A 14530-nucleotide genomic window follows, 5' to 3' on the forward strand; every position below is an offset into this window, starting at 1 on the left:
GCTGCAGGGGGGACATTGGTCCCCCCTCCAACACAAGAAAGAAATCGCGGAAGGAGTGATTTGGGCGAAGCCCATGGGGGTGTAGGGGGGACAACGTCCCCCCAAATGCAAGCGAAGCACAGGAGCGAAGCGAGGGTGCGAATAGTTCAAGTGAAGCGCAGAACACGAAAAAAAACATTAGCAGGAGGTAATTTGGGCGAAGCACAGGAGCGAAGCGAGGGTGCGAGTAGTTCAAGAACCCTCAATGTTTCTGGCACAAAAATTTGGCTCTTACGTAGCGGCAGACTGCTACGACTTTTTTTTTACATCCAGTCTCTTTTTCACTATAATGTTAGATTCATATTTTTCCGCATTTCCTTTTTATGCCATACATTATGCTTTTAGAATTAGATAAAAATCTTAGAATTACGCAAAATTTTAGAATTAAGCCAAATTCTTTGAAACTGTATGCAATTTCTGGAGAATAGGAAAATAGGGCCACACATCATTTGCAAACTTTTGAACTTTCTTTTTTCTTCTGTTTTGATGGGGGGATGAAGTCAAAAAACAGGGAAACAAAAACTTAAAATCTGCGATATGACCACTATAAAAATAAAAGAAGCTGGCTTTTCGTAACTATCATATTCGCAAGAAATTTTTTATAAATTTATAGGCCAAAGTGACATAATGCTACTTGGTGACCAAGAACCACTCTCGTTGGCAGAGTACATACTTCGCGTATCTATTCCATCTAAATTGATAAGGAAAATCTTCGCATCGAACCCATTAGGAAACATTTGGCTACAAAAAACAGAAGGGCTGTTTCAGAACTCAAAAAATTTTAGAATTTTCTTACTATTCTCACAAAAAACATTGCCATTTTCGATCCTGTTGATTGACACTGCGATCTCTGATTATCAAGTAATTGGTGTCTTTGATTGCGGGGAAAAAGTCAATGGCATTTTTATTCAAAATTCCCACCCTCCGACCCATCTTGTGAAAACCTGTCACCTCAAAATAGTCTGCAGATCAACGCAGCAAAGTACGGAGGGGCAGGGATGGCGCATCCTCCCTTGTTTTGGAAGGGAGGGGAGAGCGGGGTACGGCATATTTTTCCTCTTATTTTTTGTGATCCGTGCTTCCCCCCGTGACCTGCTGTAAAGGGGTCAACCCCCGGAAGGGCATATGATATGAGGAAATATGCCTTCATCGCGTAAGAGATGATTAATAAAAGCATCGTCGTAGTGATGAGTATAAGAAGCATCGCCGTAGCGATGATTAAAATAACAACTCCCAAAGACTGCGCAAGTCTGGTAATGTGAGAACTTCTACTAGTACATTTTGATGACAATTCAATGTCATCAATAGCCGCTCATCGAACGATGCACCTACGACTATAAATAGAGCAACACAGCCACGAGCCAAACTAGTTGTATTTAAAATGGGTTGAATTACCTATTCGGTTGCTTTCCCCGCTAAGTTGTATTTATTTTCATAGAAGATGCTTTCTTCTAATTAAGCTGCTCGTGCAACCGGGTTGTACTGAGTTGCATTTAAAATGATTTGAATTTATAATCAAGTGTAGCACCAACTAGGTACTATGCACATAGATCTCAAATCCGACTGTCGCAAAGTTATGTTCTTGGTCACGAAGTGTATTTATGTATGTTAGAAGCGGATGAGTTCCCTTTACTGGGACACTCATCCCCTATTTTTCCGATCTTGCCCACTTTATCAAGTGGATAATTCCTTTTCTTTCGTGATTAAAATTATCGTACGTAATTTATCGCGTCTACCTTCCACTCTGGGTATGTATCCGATCCTGCTAGCCATCGGAACATACTTCTCGTCAGGAAAAGCACCCTCAGAAAAACAACCAACCCCTGCCGACAATGTCTAGTATTAGGGACATACCGAAGAGGCAGGAAAAATGGACAGTTTGTGAACCTGATGAGTAAGTCATCAACATTAATCACACATTTTCTAGGAAATGTGTACAGTTTCAATGGGTAAGCAATTACCACCCTTATTATCTATGAACGAATATTAATTATTACTTAATTTATTAACCCGAGTCTAAAATAGTAAAATCAGCTTGTGCTCGTTTAATTCTTATAATATGTGTTTTTATGTCGTTTCCAATTAACAATAAATCATATTATCTTGTATGTATGCTTTTGATTGGTGATTGGAAACTATTTCTGTGAAGAATGAGTAGTATGACTGAGACCTCTCCGATAAATTGAGCTAACCAGGCGAGGCAAATATTCACTACCTTAGGGAATATTTCTTGATTCAACTAAGTAGGTAGAAATTCTGATAAAATCTAACTATCCCAGTCATGTTAAATCTCACTCTATCAAAATATAAATTTTTTCATGAAATGAAATTTTTTCCACCCATGCAGGCCCCTTTTGGAAAATACATAGGTTCAAAATATTGGGAAAAATTGGAGAAAATGATTTCCCTGCAGGACTGGAAATTAGGATGGGGGTCACGAAAAATATGGACCCGTATCAAAAGATTGTATTTCAAATTTCACGTCCACCCAGACCATGGCCCTCAAAGTTCAACACCACTTTTAGGGTTCTACTGTGTGGATAAACATTTCAAAATCGCTTATTTTTGGTAATTTTGTATTTTTAAAATTTTTTGTTCTCAAATATTCCTCATTAAGTTGATTTGAAAAAAAAAAACACTGAATTTTTAATATAATTTCAGAAACTGAGGAAATATTTTTAAATGCAGTGATATCAATTTTTTTTAGCGTTGGTGCTAATTTTAAAATTTGCACAACATCCCTGAAAAAGAAGTCTGAATTTTAATTTCACGTGTAACATTCTAAAATCGCCATTATCCTCACAGTTTGGACAGAAAACACTTTCCAAAAATCCACCATCGAGCAATCAAAAATTTCAAAACATTAGCCACACTTTACAGTACTCGAATTCAATTTCTTCCGTTTCCCACGCTGGGTAATTTTCGTCAATTTTATCGCATTAAATACACTCGAAAACCTTATAAGTTATGACTTAAACCTGAAGAATAATTTCTTCCGTAAACGAAACGAGCAAAAGATGCTAAAGTGCACGGATGAAATACCGGCCAACCAAATAAGAAGAGCGAAAAAAAAGCTAAAAATTAAAATACGAGGACGAAATTTCAAATCATTTAAATTGTTTCATTTTAGTTTTCCGAGCCAACGTAATGATTATAAGTAAGGGAAAAAAAGGCAGCCAAAAAAAAAAAAACTTAATTACCCGAAAACAACGATAAGTATATTTTTTTTTTTTGACGTATACTCGTACTTCTTGTAGCCAGATTAATCTCGCAGTGTAATTTCGTATTTCTTCATTTCCTGCGTGTACTTAGACTTACTGTACACAGTGTACACGAAGAAGAATTCAGGAATTATGGTATTTTCGTTGGGAATTTACGATGTCTCAAGGTGATATCTTTGGAGAGATGTAATTGCCACGTAGGTATTGAATTTTTTTTCCTGGATTGGGACGTGATGTTACTTGGAAATTTTACGTATGAATCTCGATGTCGATAAATACCTCAAATACTGATGGTTTGTAGAACCATCTATACCTATACGTGTAAATGGTTGCCAGCTAATAATTTCCGTTCTAGTTGAATTCATCTGACTCGTGTCTTGAAAAATTATTCAAGTCGTGATCTGTATAGATTCTTATATCGATTTCAACATCGATATTGGATCATATTTCGAACCCTTGAGGTTTTTATATCGATTCAGAATGATTATCGAGTTGCTAATTCGAACGAAGGTTTCCCACCTATAAACTTTTATCGTCTATTTCGCACGTAGACGTCTGTCAAAAGTCAAAGGTCCGAGTATCTCAAGCCAATGTATCGAAGAACAGTTTCGTTCGAAGAGTAAAACTTATAAATGACTCTTTGCAAAAGGTAATCGTGTAATTTAACACGGTACCCTGGCTAAGGTGTTGCCACCAGACAATTTGTTAAAATTTGCTGCCTTCGCGGAGCATTCTAGCTACACTTAATTAATCGTACTTTCCGAACGAAATAACGTATTGTACGATAGGTCGACGAGTTTACTGGAAACCAAGTCCGAATATTGTACGCTGGTTAGGTCTTCTTTTCTTCCATTCCCTTTTTTTTCCGCTCTCTAATACGATGAATTCAATCTAGCAATTAAGTCGAAATAAATTTTGCTAAAGAGTTTTTCGCGTCTTGTTCAGACATTGTTAAATGAAAGGAAAGACTATGGATAATAATGAAGTTGTAATTATAATGAAACGTTTCGATGTGAAGTATTTTTTGCCCAATTTGATCGAGAAACAAATATTTCGTTGTGAAATTCTTTTCTTCGTTTTATACAAAATGATGGTAATTTTTTTCTCGGTGGTTCGAAATGAAATTTTTGGTTGGAATTGCATTTATAGGACGGTCTCGTGTGCCTGTGAGAACAAAGTTTTTAATTTATCGCCGTTCAGTTTCAACTTTTATGACAAATATGGAGGCAAAAAAATCAGACGAATCGAAACGAATGAGTTATCGGCTGAATTATAGTCTCGTATTATCGCTCGTGAAGGAAATTTCAAAAACTTGCGAGATTCCGTTAGTGATGTCCAAAATGTTGAAAGTTATTGGTTACTTTAGAGTCGAAAATGTTGATAAATTGATTGAAACTTACGTGTGTCGAGTTGTTTATTGAATATGCACGTAATAATTTTATACTCCGAATGGAATATTTTTTATAATTTATTTTTCAAAAAAAAAAAATACTTGTCCATCAATTCTGATTTATTGAACATAATTGAAAATAATGTGACATTTTTTCTAAAGTTTTTATGCTACATTTCTTCCTCGATTTGCTTAGAAAATTCATCAACAGAAGAGATTTCAATTCGAAGAATTGGAAATTTGTAATTTCGTCCGCCAAAAGGTACCTGTTCGCGATTGTTGGAAATTTTAATAAAGCTAAACGAAGAAAATGAGGAAATATTCGCTCTTTTTGTGTTTATTATTAAAGTTTTTTTTCTTCTTTTTTTTCGCACCGGTTAAAATGATTGAAAATATTAGACTGGCGGAATTTCAACGTTATAATAAAAAATTTCGTCGACTGGTATTTTTCAATTGGGAAGGGTTATTCGCGGATTTGAAAGTTATATATTTTAAAGATGAACTTGTCAAAGAAATTTTGTTCCCAACGAGTCGTCAAGTTCTCTCGTTTATTCGCGAAATGAAAAAAAAAGAAAAAATATTAAAATTTTTCCACCAGCAAAAAATGTTTGAAAAATGATTCTCGAATTTTTACGATTATTTAAATAATTCCATAGACAGACGACGCCCATACACTAAGTACACTTGGGGTATAATTTTTGGCTAAAAGTCAACGTAGTGGAAATTATCTACGCTCGTGGTTGTGTTTTTTTTTCTCATCGAGCAGATTCGGGGGAAAAAATCAGATAGTGAATTAGACGACGGTATTGATAGGTTTTGAGAGATCGTTAGGTTTTTTTTGCCAGGGTTTAATTCGATGTGTGTGTGTGTGTTTTTTTTTTCTAAAACGAGGAAAATGGGTTCGTCACGTTATCGTTTGACGTGTTAAAAAGCGAACTTTTCTCGGAATTCGAAATAGCTTTATATAGAGCATAGAGTAGACTAGGAGTAGGTACTCGTATTTATAGTGTTAGAATGTTTATCGAATCGAAGAAGACGTTTTGTCGATGTAGACGTCCGTCGCGACGATAATAATTACGTTGCTGGACTGATAAATACACACAATCAGCTGCTACTGGCGAAATTCGATTCTGAATCACAATTAGGTGAAACTTTGTTCGCAAGTAACCAGGAAAAGAGTAACGTGTCATTAATATTAGATGGTAGTTAAATGGGAAAAAGTTATTGCTTACAAATGAATTACTATACGAAAGTTGAACATAATTCCCGAGCGAATGCTCGAAGAATCATGGATAAACAGATTAGCCAGTTTCTGGCGCGAACTAAAAAACAATTCTCAACGTGTGAAGAATTTTTTTCTCCTGTTCCACGTATCCTTTTCGTATAGTTTGAAAGATGAGAATTTTCCAAGAAATTGTATTTTTTGAAAAAAAATCCAATTGTGTTTTAATTGTTATTGTCATTTGAACGATTTCGTTGCAAGAATTACTTATAGGTAGGTACGTCTATAGTATAAAACCGAGTCGAATTTATTTGTACTTTGGTATGTGATAAGCGAATGTAATGGAGAAAAAGGTATTTTTATTGTCGAACTTTCTGATGAAAAGGTATCAAGTAAGCCATTTACCTACTCGTTATTTTGAAAATTTTATATCAAAGTTTTGCAATGTTTAAAAATTCAAAAGTTCGAAGTGGCAAAGTTCTTTTTAACGAGTCGTTTTATTGTGTGCAATGAACGATTGTGTTTTTTTCTCTCATTTTTTTTGTATTTATTTTTTTCTATACTGTACGATGAAGCTTGATTTTTCGACGAACGAAATAAGTTTAGGTTTTTTTGATGTCGAATCATTCGTTAATTTTATGAGAAGGTGATTCGTAGATATATTTTTGAGCAATTTTTTTGTTTGGAATATTTTGATGTTCGGATTGTTTTTCGTTTTTTTTTTACCATAAATAATAGTGTAGATATTAGAAAAATTGAAAAAAGTCCCTCATTCTAGGACAGCAAATTCATTTCCGGCGTCAGATGGCCCCGACAACGCTTCCTTCTACGAAAAATTTACCATTTTTTAGACTCAAAATGAGCTGAAAAAAAATCTCATTTTGCATTTTTAATGACGTTTTCGCGTTTTCTGACTAATTTAAGGTCGCTGAATCCAAAAATGACGTTCGTTTTGTAATCGGACTCGTATTCAGCGAAATGGTCGCAATTTCTCACCAAAGCAGAGTCCCACGACACCGATGGACACCAGATTCGCACTCGGCGATCTTGAATTTTGGAAATCAAAAAAATCCAAAAAAAAAACAAAGGGGTTAGTTTCATGTTTTTTTTGGACATAAAAACTTTTGTTCGCCAATCTAGCTGAAAATTTGGTCGGGGTGGGGGGGGGTGTGGGACGACGAATTCATGTCCGGTGTCAGATTGCCCCAACAATAACGCTTCGTTCTACTGAAAATTTGCCATTTTCTGGACTCAAAGTAAGCTAGAAAAAAGTTGTAACATTTTGCATTTTTAATGACATTTTCTGACTAATTTCAAGTCGCTGAATCCAACTCTGAATATGTCAGATACCTAACTTCACTAAAAGTACGAAATTCGTTGTTTTAAAAAGTGCAATATTTTATTTACCAAAAGTAGGTACCTACTGCTTTTTGGAAAAATTGTCGATCTCTTTTTTCGGAGAAAAATTGCAAAAAAAATTAATTTTTTTGTTAATGCTAATTTTGGCTAGAATTTTCACAGTTTTCCTTTTTGAAAAAATACCTGCAATTGCTGAAATTTTCCACTTCTTTTGTTCAAAAATTATCCAAAAGCTTCGGTTTTTTGCCAGAAATTGCCAAAAAGTATCATTTTTCTGACCGATAATTTCCAAAAAGTTCTGCTTTTTGCTAAAAGTGTTAGTTCTGATTTGACTAAAATTGTCGAAAATTTTATTATTTTTTTTTACAAACAATTCCAAAAAGTATTAATTACTTTTCTACAAAATTTGTTCCAAAGTCTTGCTTTTTGGTAAAAATTGTCAAGAAATATCATTCTTTCACCTAAAAAAAAACTGATAAAGTACACATAACATTTCGAAAAAATTGCTAATTTTTGCTTAAATTGTCAAGTTTTGGCTTATAGAGTGAATTGCTAAAAGTTTTCATGTTGAAAAAAAGTAACCGAAAGCCTCATTTTTTTGCTAGAAATCAAAAAGTAGGTATCTTGTTTTTTTGGAAATAGGTAGGTATGTAATTCTCAAAATGTCAGCTGCTTTTTGATAAAATTGCCGTAGTCTTGCTTTTTTCCAAAAAATGTAAAAAATTTTCGTTTTTCAGCAAAACTGTCTAAAATTGTTGGTTTTTCCAACAAAAAAAAAAAACTTTAAAAGCCTCACTTTTTTAAAAAAATAGTTCAAAAATCTCGTTTTTTTGCCAAAAGTTATCAAGATCCCTTCCTTTTGTTCAAATTCACTGTCAAAGTATCGTTTTATTTGACACTTTATTGTCAAAAATTGTCAAAGTCTCGTGTTTTTTACCAAAAAGTTTCAAAATAGTTCAACTCTTCCAAATTTAAAACCAGAAACATTCTAATTTATTGTAATGTTCTGCTTTTTTTGTTTTTTTTCTTCGTTAAAATTTTTTTTCCCGAGATTTGTCCCTTTTAAAAATTATTTTTTGATTACTTTTTTCGAGATTTCACCCAGCAAAAACGGGAGTGCTCTCAAATGGAGGAGAAGAAATTGAATGATAATCTGACATCCTGGACAAAATATCTTTTTATGGAACTGATAGGGTCATTGTGATGTCTTACAGATGGAACACAACCTGATATCTCCTATACTGTACATGAACTCAGTAAAGTCATGCAAAATGCCACAGATTATGATTGGCTTCGAGCCAAGCGTGTTCTCCGATATTTGAAGAACACACCAAATCTGAGCTTGACTTACCAAGGTACAGGAGATCAGTTCGATATCTTCGCTAATGCGAGTTTTAAGGATTGTCAGGATGGAAAATCGACATCAGGAGCTCTGACCTTGCTTTTCAAAGACCTTATCAGTTGGTCTAGTAAAAAGTAGCGTTGTACAGCTGGCTCAACCTGCGAAGCAGAGTATAGTCTGTCCATCGAAAGAAGACCGTTCTAGTTTCGTTGCCTAGCGTCAGTTCTACTCAAACTGATGCACTAGCAATTCCAGTGATGCAAGCGACTCCGCTCATCCTCTATATAATCGCATAAAAATATTTAGTTAACCCTTTGCTATTATCTTACCCCTTCTCACAAGGAGTAAAATCGTTTTTGATTCATCTCTGTACGTTTACCTGTTCTTTTTTCCCTATCTCTTATCTGTTGACGGACCACCCGCTTGCCAGCAACCAGTTGCCGTTTTACAACGTAGTTTGTAAGACTGAGAGTAAAGCCTATTGTGAGGACCCCTGTTTTCGTGACGTCACCGCGTTGCTCGCGTTTTACCAGCGGTCTTCTTTCGATGGACAGACTATATATAGCAGCAAATGAAGCTGTTAAAGCCACGCTGAACTTAAATGGTACAATACAACAATCTCTAGGATGGTAATCCTATCTTTCCTGCAGTCTTATACTGTGACAATGAATCAGCCATCAAATGTACTGAAGTAGTGGGAAATCCCAAACTTGAGCACATTATTTGCCATGAGGAACACATCATTAGAGAATATGTTTAGAATGGGCAAGTAGTGATTAAATATGTTCCATCAGAAGCTCAGCTTGCCGATATTCTAACAAAACCACAACCAACCGAGGTTTTCACCAAAAATTGTGATGAATTGCTGGATGTGATCACTGAATAATTCCTCTGTGTTTTCAGTGCTCGATGATACTGAAACAAAGGAGGAAGTGGCTGGCTGATCCGACGTCAATTAAGTTCTCATTCAACGTCTTTTCTTTTAGATATGTTTGTGAAAATGTGAGATGACAATAAATGATCTTCTGATTATTTTATTGTTCTCATTTATTACAACTACCCTTAGCTCCTGTGAAGCTATCCATTGCAGATACCTTGTGTATGTGTATGGGGGAGTGTTGGCTTTAGCATTTCTTATGATGACGAATCGTATACACAGCCACCTGCTACCTTGTAAGCATGAGATAGCTGAAGGCAAACATAGGAATGCAGAAGCCGACTATATGCGTACGCATATACGCACTTACGCAGCACCCTTTCGAGTGCAGCAACCACTAATCTGGTTCTCTATGCATTTTTCAGTAGTGTAGTAGATGCGTATATGTAGCATAGCTATTATCTCTGTGTATCCTTACGTGTTATTTTTTGTATCGTGTTGTGACCATTTAAACAAATAAAGAGTTTCAGCTCCCTGTGGTGTTCTTTTTATTGATCCTATCGAAATCGCGTTTTGCGTACATTTGGAAATGTGGTGGAGGGTAGGAGTAAAATATCTGATCGAAGGTCCTTCAAAATCCTGAAAAATCCTGCATTTTGAATTTTGATTCGCGAATTTTTCGGTAGCCCTGGACACTCTGACAAATGACTTATATGTAGTTACACAAATTCTTGACTTATGTTATCACGAGAATTGTTTTTTAAATTAAAAACTGAAAAATTCATTTGTCGAAACGATTTTCCACCGTATATAAAGTTAATCTCCAATATAGGCCAACCTATATGGCATTAAGTAATAATAGTTTATATAAAACGCATCACGTCCAAATAATCGAACACGCAAGATGATTACCATCGACGACAAAAACGTACAATTCAAATATTTCTTTTATTTTCTTAAATATTTACTTAAGCGGTAGAAAAGAGAAAAAAAAATCAATACTCGTACAGTTTATTTTCAAATCAGTTTATGAAAGCCTGAAAAGAATAAAAAAAAACGCAATTGTTTATGCGACTATAGAAATACGAGAGCATAGAAAAAACGTTACATTACTGTACGTTGAAATAGAAAGTGAAAAAAAGCCAAAAAATCAGCATCGCGAAAATGTTGTTTCAAAAGTTGAAAAGAATAACAAATAAAGGTAAACATCGCACACAGCCAAGCTATGGGAAAAAAATACCAAATTAAGGAAAACACAGAAGCCAAAATGAAAAAAAAAAGAAAAACAGCCCTAAACAGTCGAGAAAACAATAGGAAATACGTCGGTTGGAAATATTTTCTCGGTGAAAGGAGCAAATTAAATTTTGGTCGACGAAATTCGATGAATCACGTGGTTGATAATTTTTTTCGCAAAGTTTGCTAAGGTATGGCGATGAAGACGAACAAAGCTTCGTTTAAAAGTTAATAATATCGGGTTGTCGAATACCTACCAATGTGGTGATGGTGGTATAGGTCTTGATATGTACGTATATATAAGCCTCAAAGGGTACAAATAGATTTGATAAAACGTTGTCGAAATCTTGTCAAGTAAAGCCTGAAAGCGCGACGTAAAAGTCGATAGATGCTTTAACTAGTATATTGAATTCGTGTGTAGTAAATAAGCCTTTCGTCGATGCGACGATTTTTGCTGACAATCGTTTATTTATTTCTTTTTTTCCCTTTTTTTATTTTCAGGATTGAACAGCGCGAAAAAGATATTAAAAGACTTTTTACACGATACACCGATACCGAAATCGGGACCATATTTCGATATGGCCTCGTATTCGGATAACGTAACCGGTTTAGTTGGACATACGACCTATCTACATTGCAGAGTACGAAACTTAGGCAACGAAACGGTAAGTTGAAAATATTTTTTATCTTTTGTACTATAGAAATGATGTAAGTACTTATATTTAAAAGTAGTCCTCGTGGTTTTTTTTTTCAAAACCCCTTAAGCATCATACCTATAGTACGACTCGTCGTTCTGTAATAGGTACGTAAAGTTTCGAAAATCTTGCAAGTTTGAAATTTTGTGCCCGAGAAAGAGTTTTTCAAACTGTATAGCTGAGGAAAAACGAGATGTGAGGAAGAGAGAAAGAGAGAGAAATACACTGAGAAGATGTTTTTCGCGAAACATCAATCTAATTAAACGAATGTGCATTAAAGCATCTCCACCAGAACTAAAGAGATGAGAGAAGCAATTCAAACATCTGTACCTTGTTTATCTCTTGTTGCCTTATTATTGAAAGTTTGTAAAAACGGATAAGTGTAAAAGTTTTACCGCATTAAATTTATATTTACGATTGCGAGACCAGCGCGTATATAACTTCGCGACCGCATCGTGCAGAATTAACGTACCTTACCTAACCTAACCTATCTTATATACCCACGTATACGAATTTAAAATGAATAATAGATTTTCGCATGTTTACCGCTATTTACTCCGCCAAAATTTGCCCCTCTTCGACTCCCCTCCCCCCGCGTGTACTGAAATAACGCGTTATTAAGGTACCTACCTATACAAAGCCAACAAAGGTGGATTCATCTTTTTAATGCTCGAGGCCATTGCCAGGTCAAAGGGAAGATGTTTTATTGCTCTTTTTTTTCTCCTTAATAATATACCCGATGGTGATGATGATATTGCTCGAGGAACGAATATTCGCCGGGTTAGAATTGGATATTTTTCCGAGTGGTATTTGCGTTGTTGTTGTGGTGGTTTGAAAGTTGAATTGAATCGTCGAGTGACGTTTTTGATATTGCGAAGTTTTTTACGTAAGGTTGGGATTTTGGACCAAGTTTTCATGGTTGATTTGGGTTGTGATGACGGAATTTGCGAGTACATTTTTGTGAAAGGAATCGAGGTAGGGTAAGTTCAAAAAAACATCTTGCGCAGTAGGCAAGATTAACCGACTTTGCTCTGTTATACAGGAAAATAAACAAATTTACCGAAATTTACGGATTTACCGAAATTTACAGATTTACCAAAATTTAGCTATTTACCAAAATTTACCGAAATTTACCAAAATTTACCGATTTACCAAAATTTACCAATTTACCAAAATTTACCAATTTACCGAAATTTAGCTATTTACCGAAATTTACCAATTTACCAATTTACCAAAATTTACCAATTTACCAAAATTAACCAATTTACCAAAATTAACCAATTTACCAAAATTAACCAATTTACCAAAATTTACCAATTTACCCAAATTTTACCGATTTACCAAACTTTATCAATTTACCAAAATTTAACAATTTACCAAAATTTACCAATTTACCAAAATTTACCAATTTACCAAAATTTACCAATTAACCAAAATTCACGAATTTACCAAAAATTACCCCAGCAATTTACTAACATTTATCTCAGTAATTTACCAGACATTACCCACTAATTTACCAATTTTACCGACTTTTTCCATTTTACCAAAAATTACCTTAACAATTTACCAACATTCGCCTCAGTAATTTACCAGACATTTTCTCACTAATTTACCAATTTTTTACCGAATTTTAATTACCCCAGTAATTTACTGCCAAACGTTTTTACCAATTTACCAAAAATTACCTAAGCAATTTACCAAAATTTTCGACCAACTTTAATTACGAGTAATTCACCAAAAATAACTAATCATTTTATTTACCTACTAAAAATTACTATTAATTCACCAAAAAAAAAAATTATCAAAATTTACTGGCTATTTACCAAAAACTTAATGTTTTTTGTTAAAACAAAAATTACACTAGAAATTTTTGAAAAATGTTGATTTTTTATGGCAAAAAAATTTTGGACGGATAAAATTAACAAAAAAATTAACAAAAAAATCAACAAAAAATTTTCTCCTCTTGACTCGCGCGGGATTCGAACACCCGACCTCCGGCGCACCAATCTGCAACCTACACACCCTAACCACCACGTCTGTTTGTTGGGGGTGAGCCGTTTGCGAGATATAAGGGTTTACACAAATTTCTGCTTATCCATAACGTTGAAACACACTTAAACGTTCATATCTCGTAAACGGCTGAACCGATTTAGACCAAATTAAAAATTTCTCTAGTTCAGTATCAAAGCAATATTTTGCCATCATCAGTTTCGACTTAAAGTTCGGAGCTTTTGAGTTCAGCGTGACACAAATTTATACATAAATTGATATATATACCTATATATATATATATATATATATAAACTTCTCTCGTTTTGCGTCATACGTCTTATCGTGATCAGCACACTTCAATTCGTCAAGAAAATCCACCCCCATCCAAATCCTCAACCATCATGACAAATACAATACCTTACTTTTCCGTTTCACGGCAAAGTCGGTAAAATCATAACCAAAATTTCTGACGCTAACGTTTTTACGTTTGGATTTTTGGCGAATTTTTAAAAACTTCGAAAATTTGAAAAATAAGTACGTTTTATTGAGGACGATTTTCAAACTTTTTTATGAATTATAATTTTTTTTGAGCTGAGTGAGCCATTGTGAATAATTCTTTCAATTCAACTCTTACACATCAACATTGATGTATGGACTAGTTTTGGGTCATTCTGGAGCCTCCAGCGATTTTTCAACTTTCTCCAGAACTTAAAATCGCTTCGGATGGACCAAAAATGAACTTTAGAACCAATAACATTGGATTTCTAGCGTTTTGAGAGGTTACCACAAAATTCTAGGAATAGTAAAAAAAAAAAATTTTCAGAGAAGGTAGATATGTATCTACGTAATATGTATCTACCTATTTAATGATTGTTTTTTTTTCAGTAAGATATCGTCTAGTGTGTCTATACGAGCACCCCACTCCAAAGCAATCGCGATTTGACCTTTTTGAAGTCCCCAGGGCCCAGAGTGACTTGAAATTTCTGAAGTTTGAAAACTCAAACAAAAAATCGAAAAAACAAAAAGTGAAAAACGCAAAAAAGGAAAATTTTTGAAAAAAATAATCGAGCAACCATAAATATTTGAGCTCAGCACTAGTGATAATAATTTTTTAGCATCACTTTTAAACTTTTTTGAATTTTTGAATTAAGAACAGAACC

The 14530-nt window shown here is 34.5% G+C and overlaps 1 protein-coding gene across 4 annotated transcripts in view; it reads left to right on the forward strand.

The window, feature by feature from the left end:
• Positions 1 to 14530, forward strand: part of LOC135847918 (zwei Ig domain protein zig-8-like) — a 450816-nt gene that overhangs the window by 170455 nt on the left and 265831 nt on the right. For all 4 annotated transcript variants that reach the window (XM_065367656.1, XM_065367658.1, XM_065367655.1 and 1 more), the window contains one exon: positions 11185 to 11348. In XM_065367656.1, coding sequence (XP_065223728.1) covers positions 11185 to 11348 — 164 coding nt within the window. The remainder of the gene's footprint in view (positions 1 to 11184; positions 11349 to 14530) is intronic.

Source organism: Planococcus citri, chromosome 5 (genome assembly GCF_950023065.1).
Source record: "Planococcus citri chromosome 5, ihPlaCitr1.1, whole genome shotgun sequence".
Taxonomy (NCBI): domain Eukaryota; kingdom Metazoa; phylum Arthropoda; class Insecta; order Hemiptera; family Pseudococcidae; genus Planococcus; species Planococcus citri.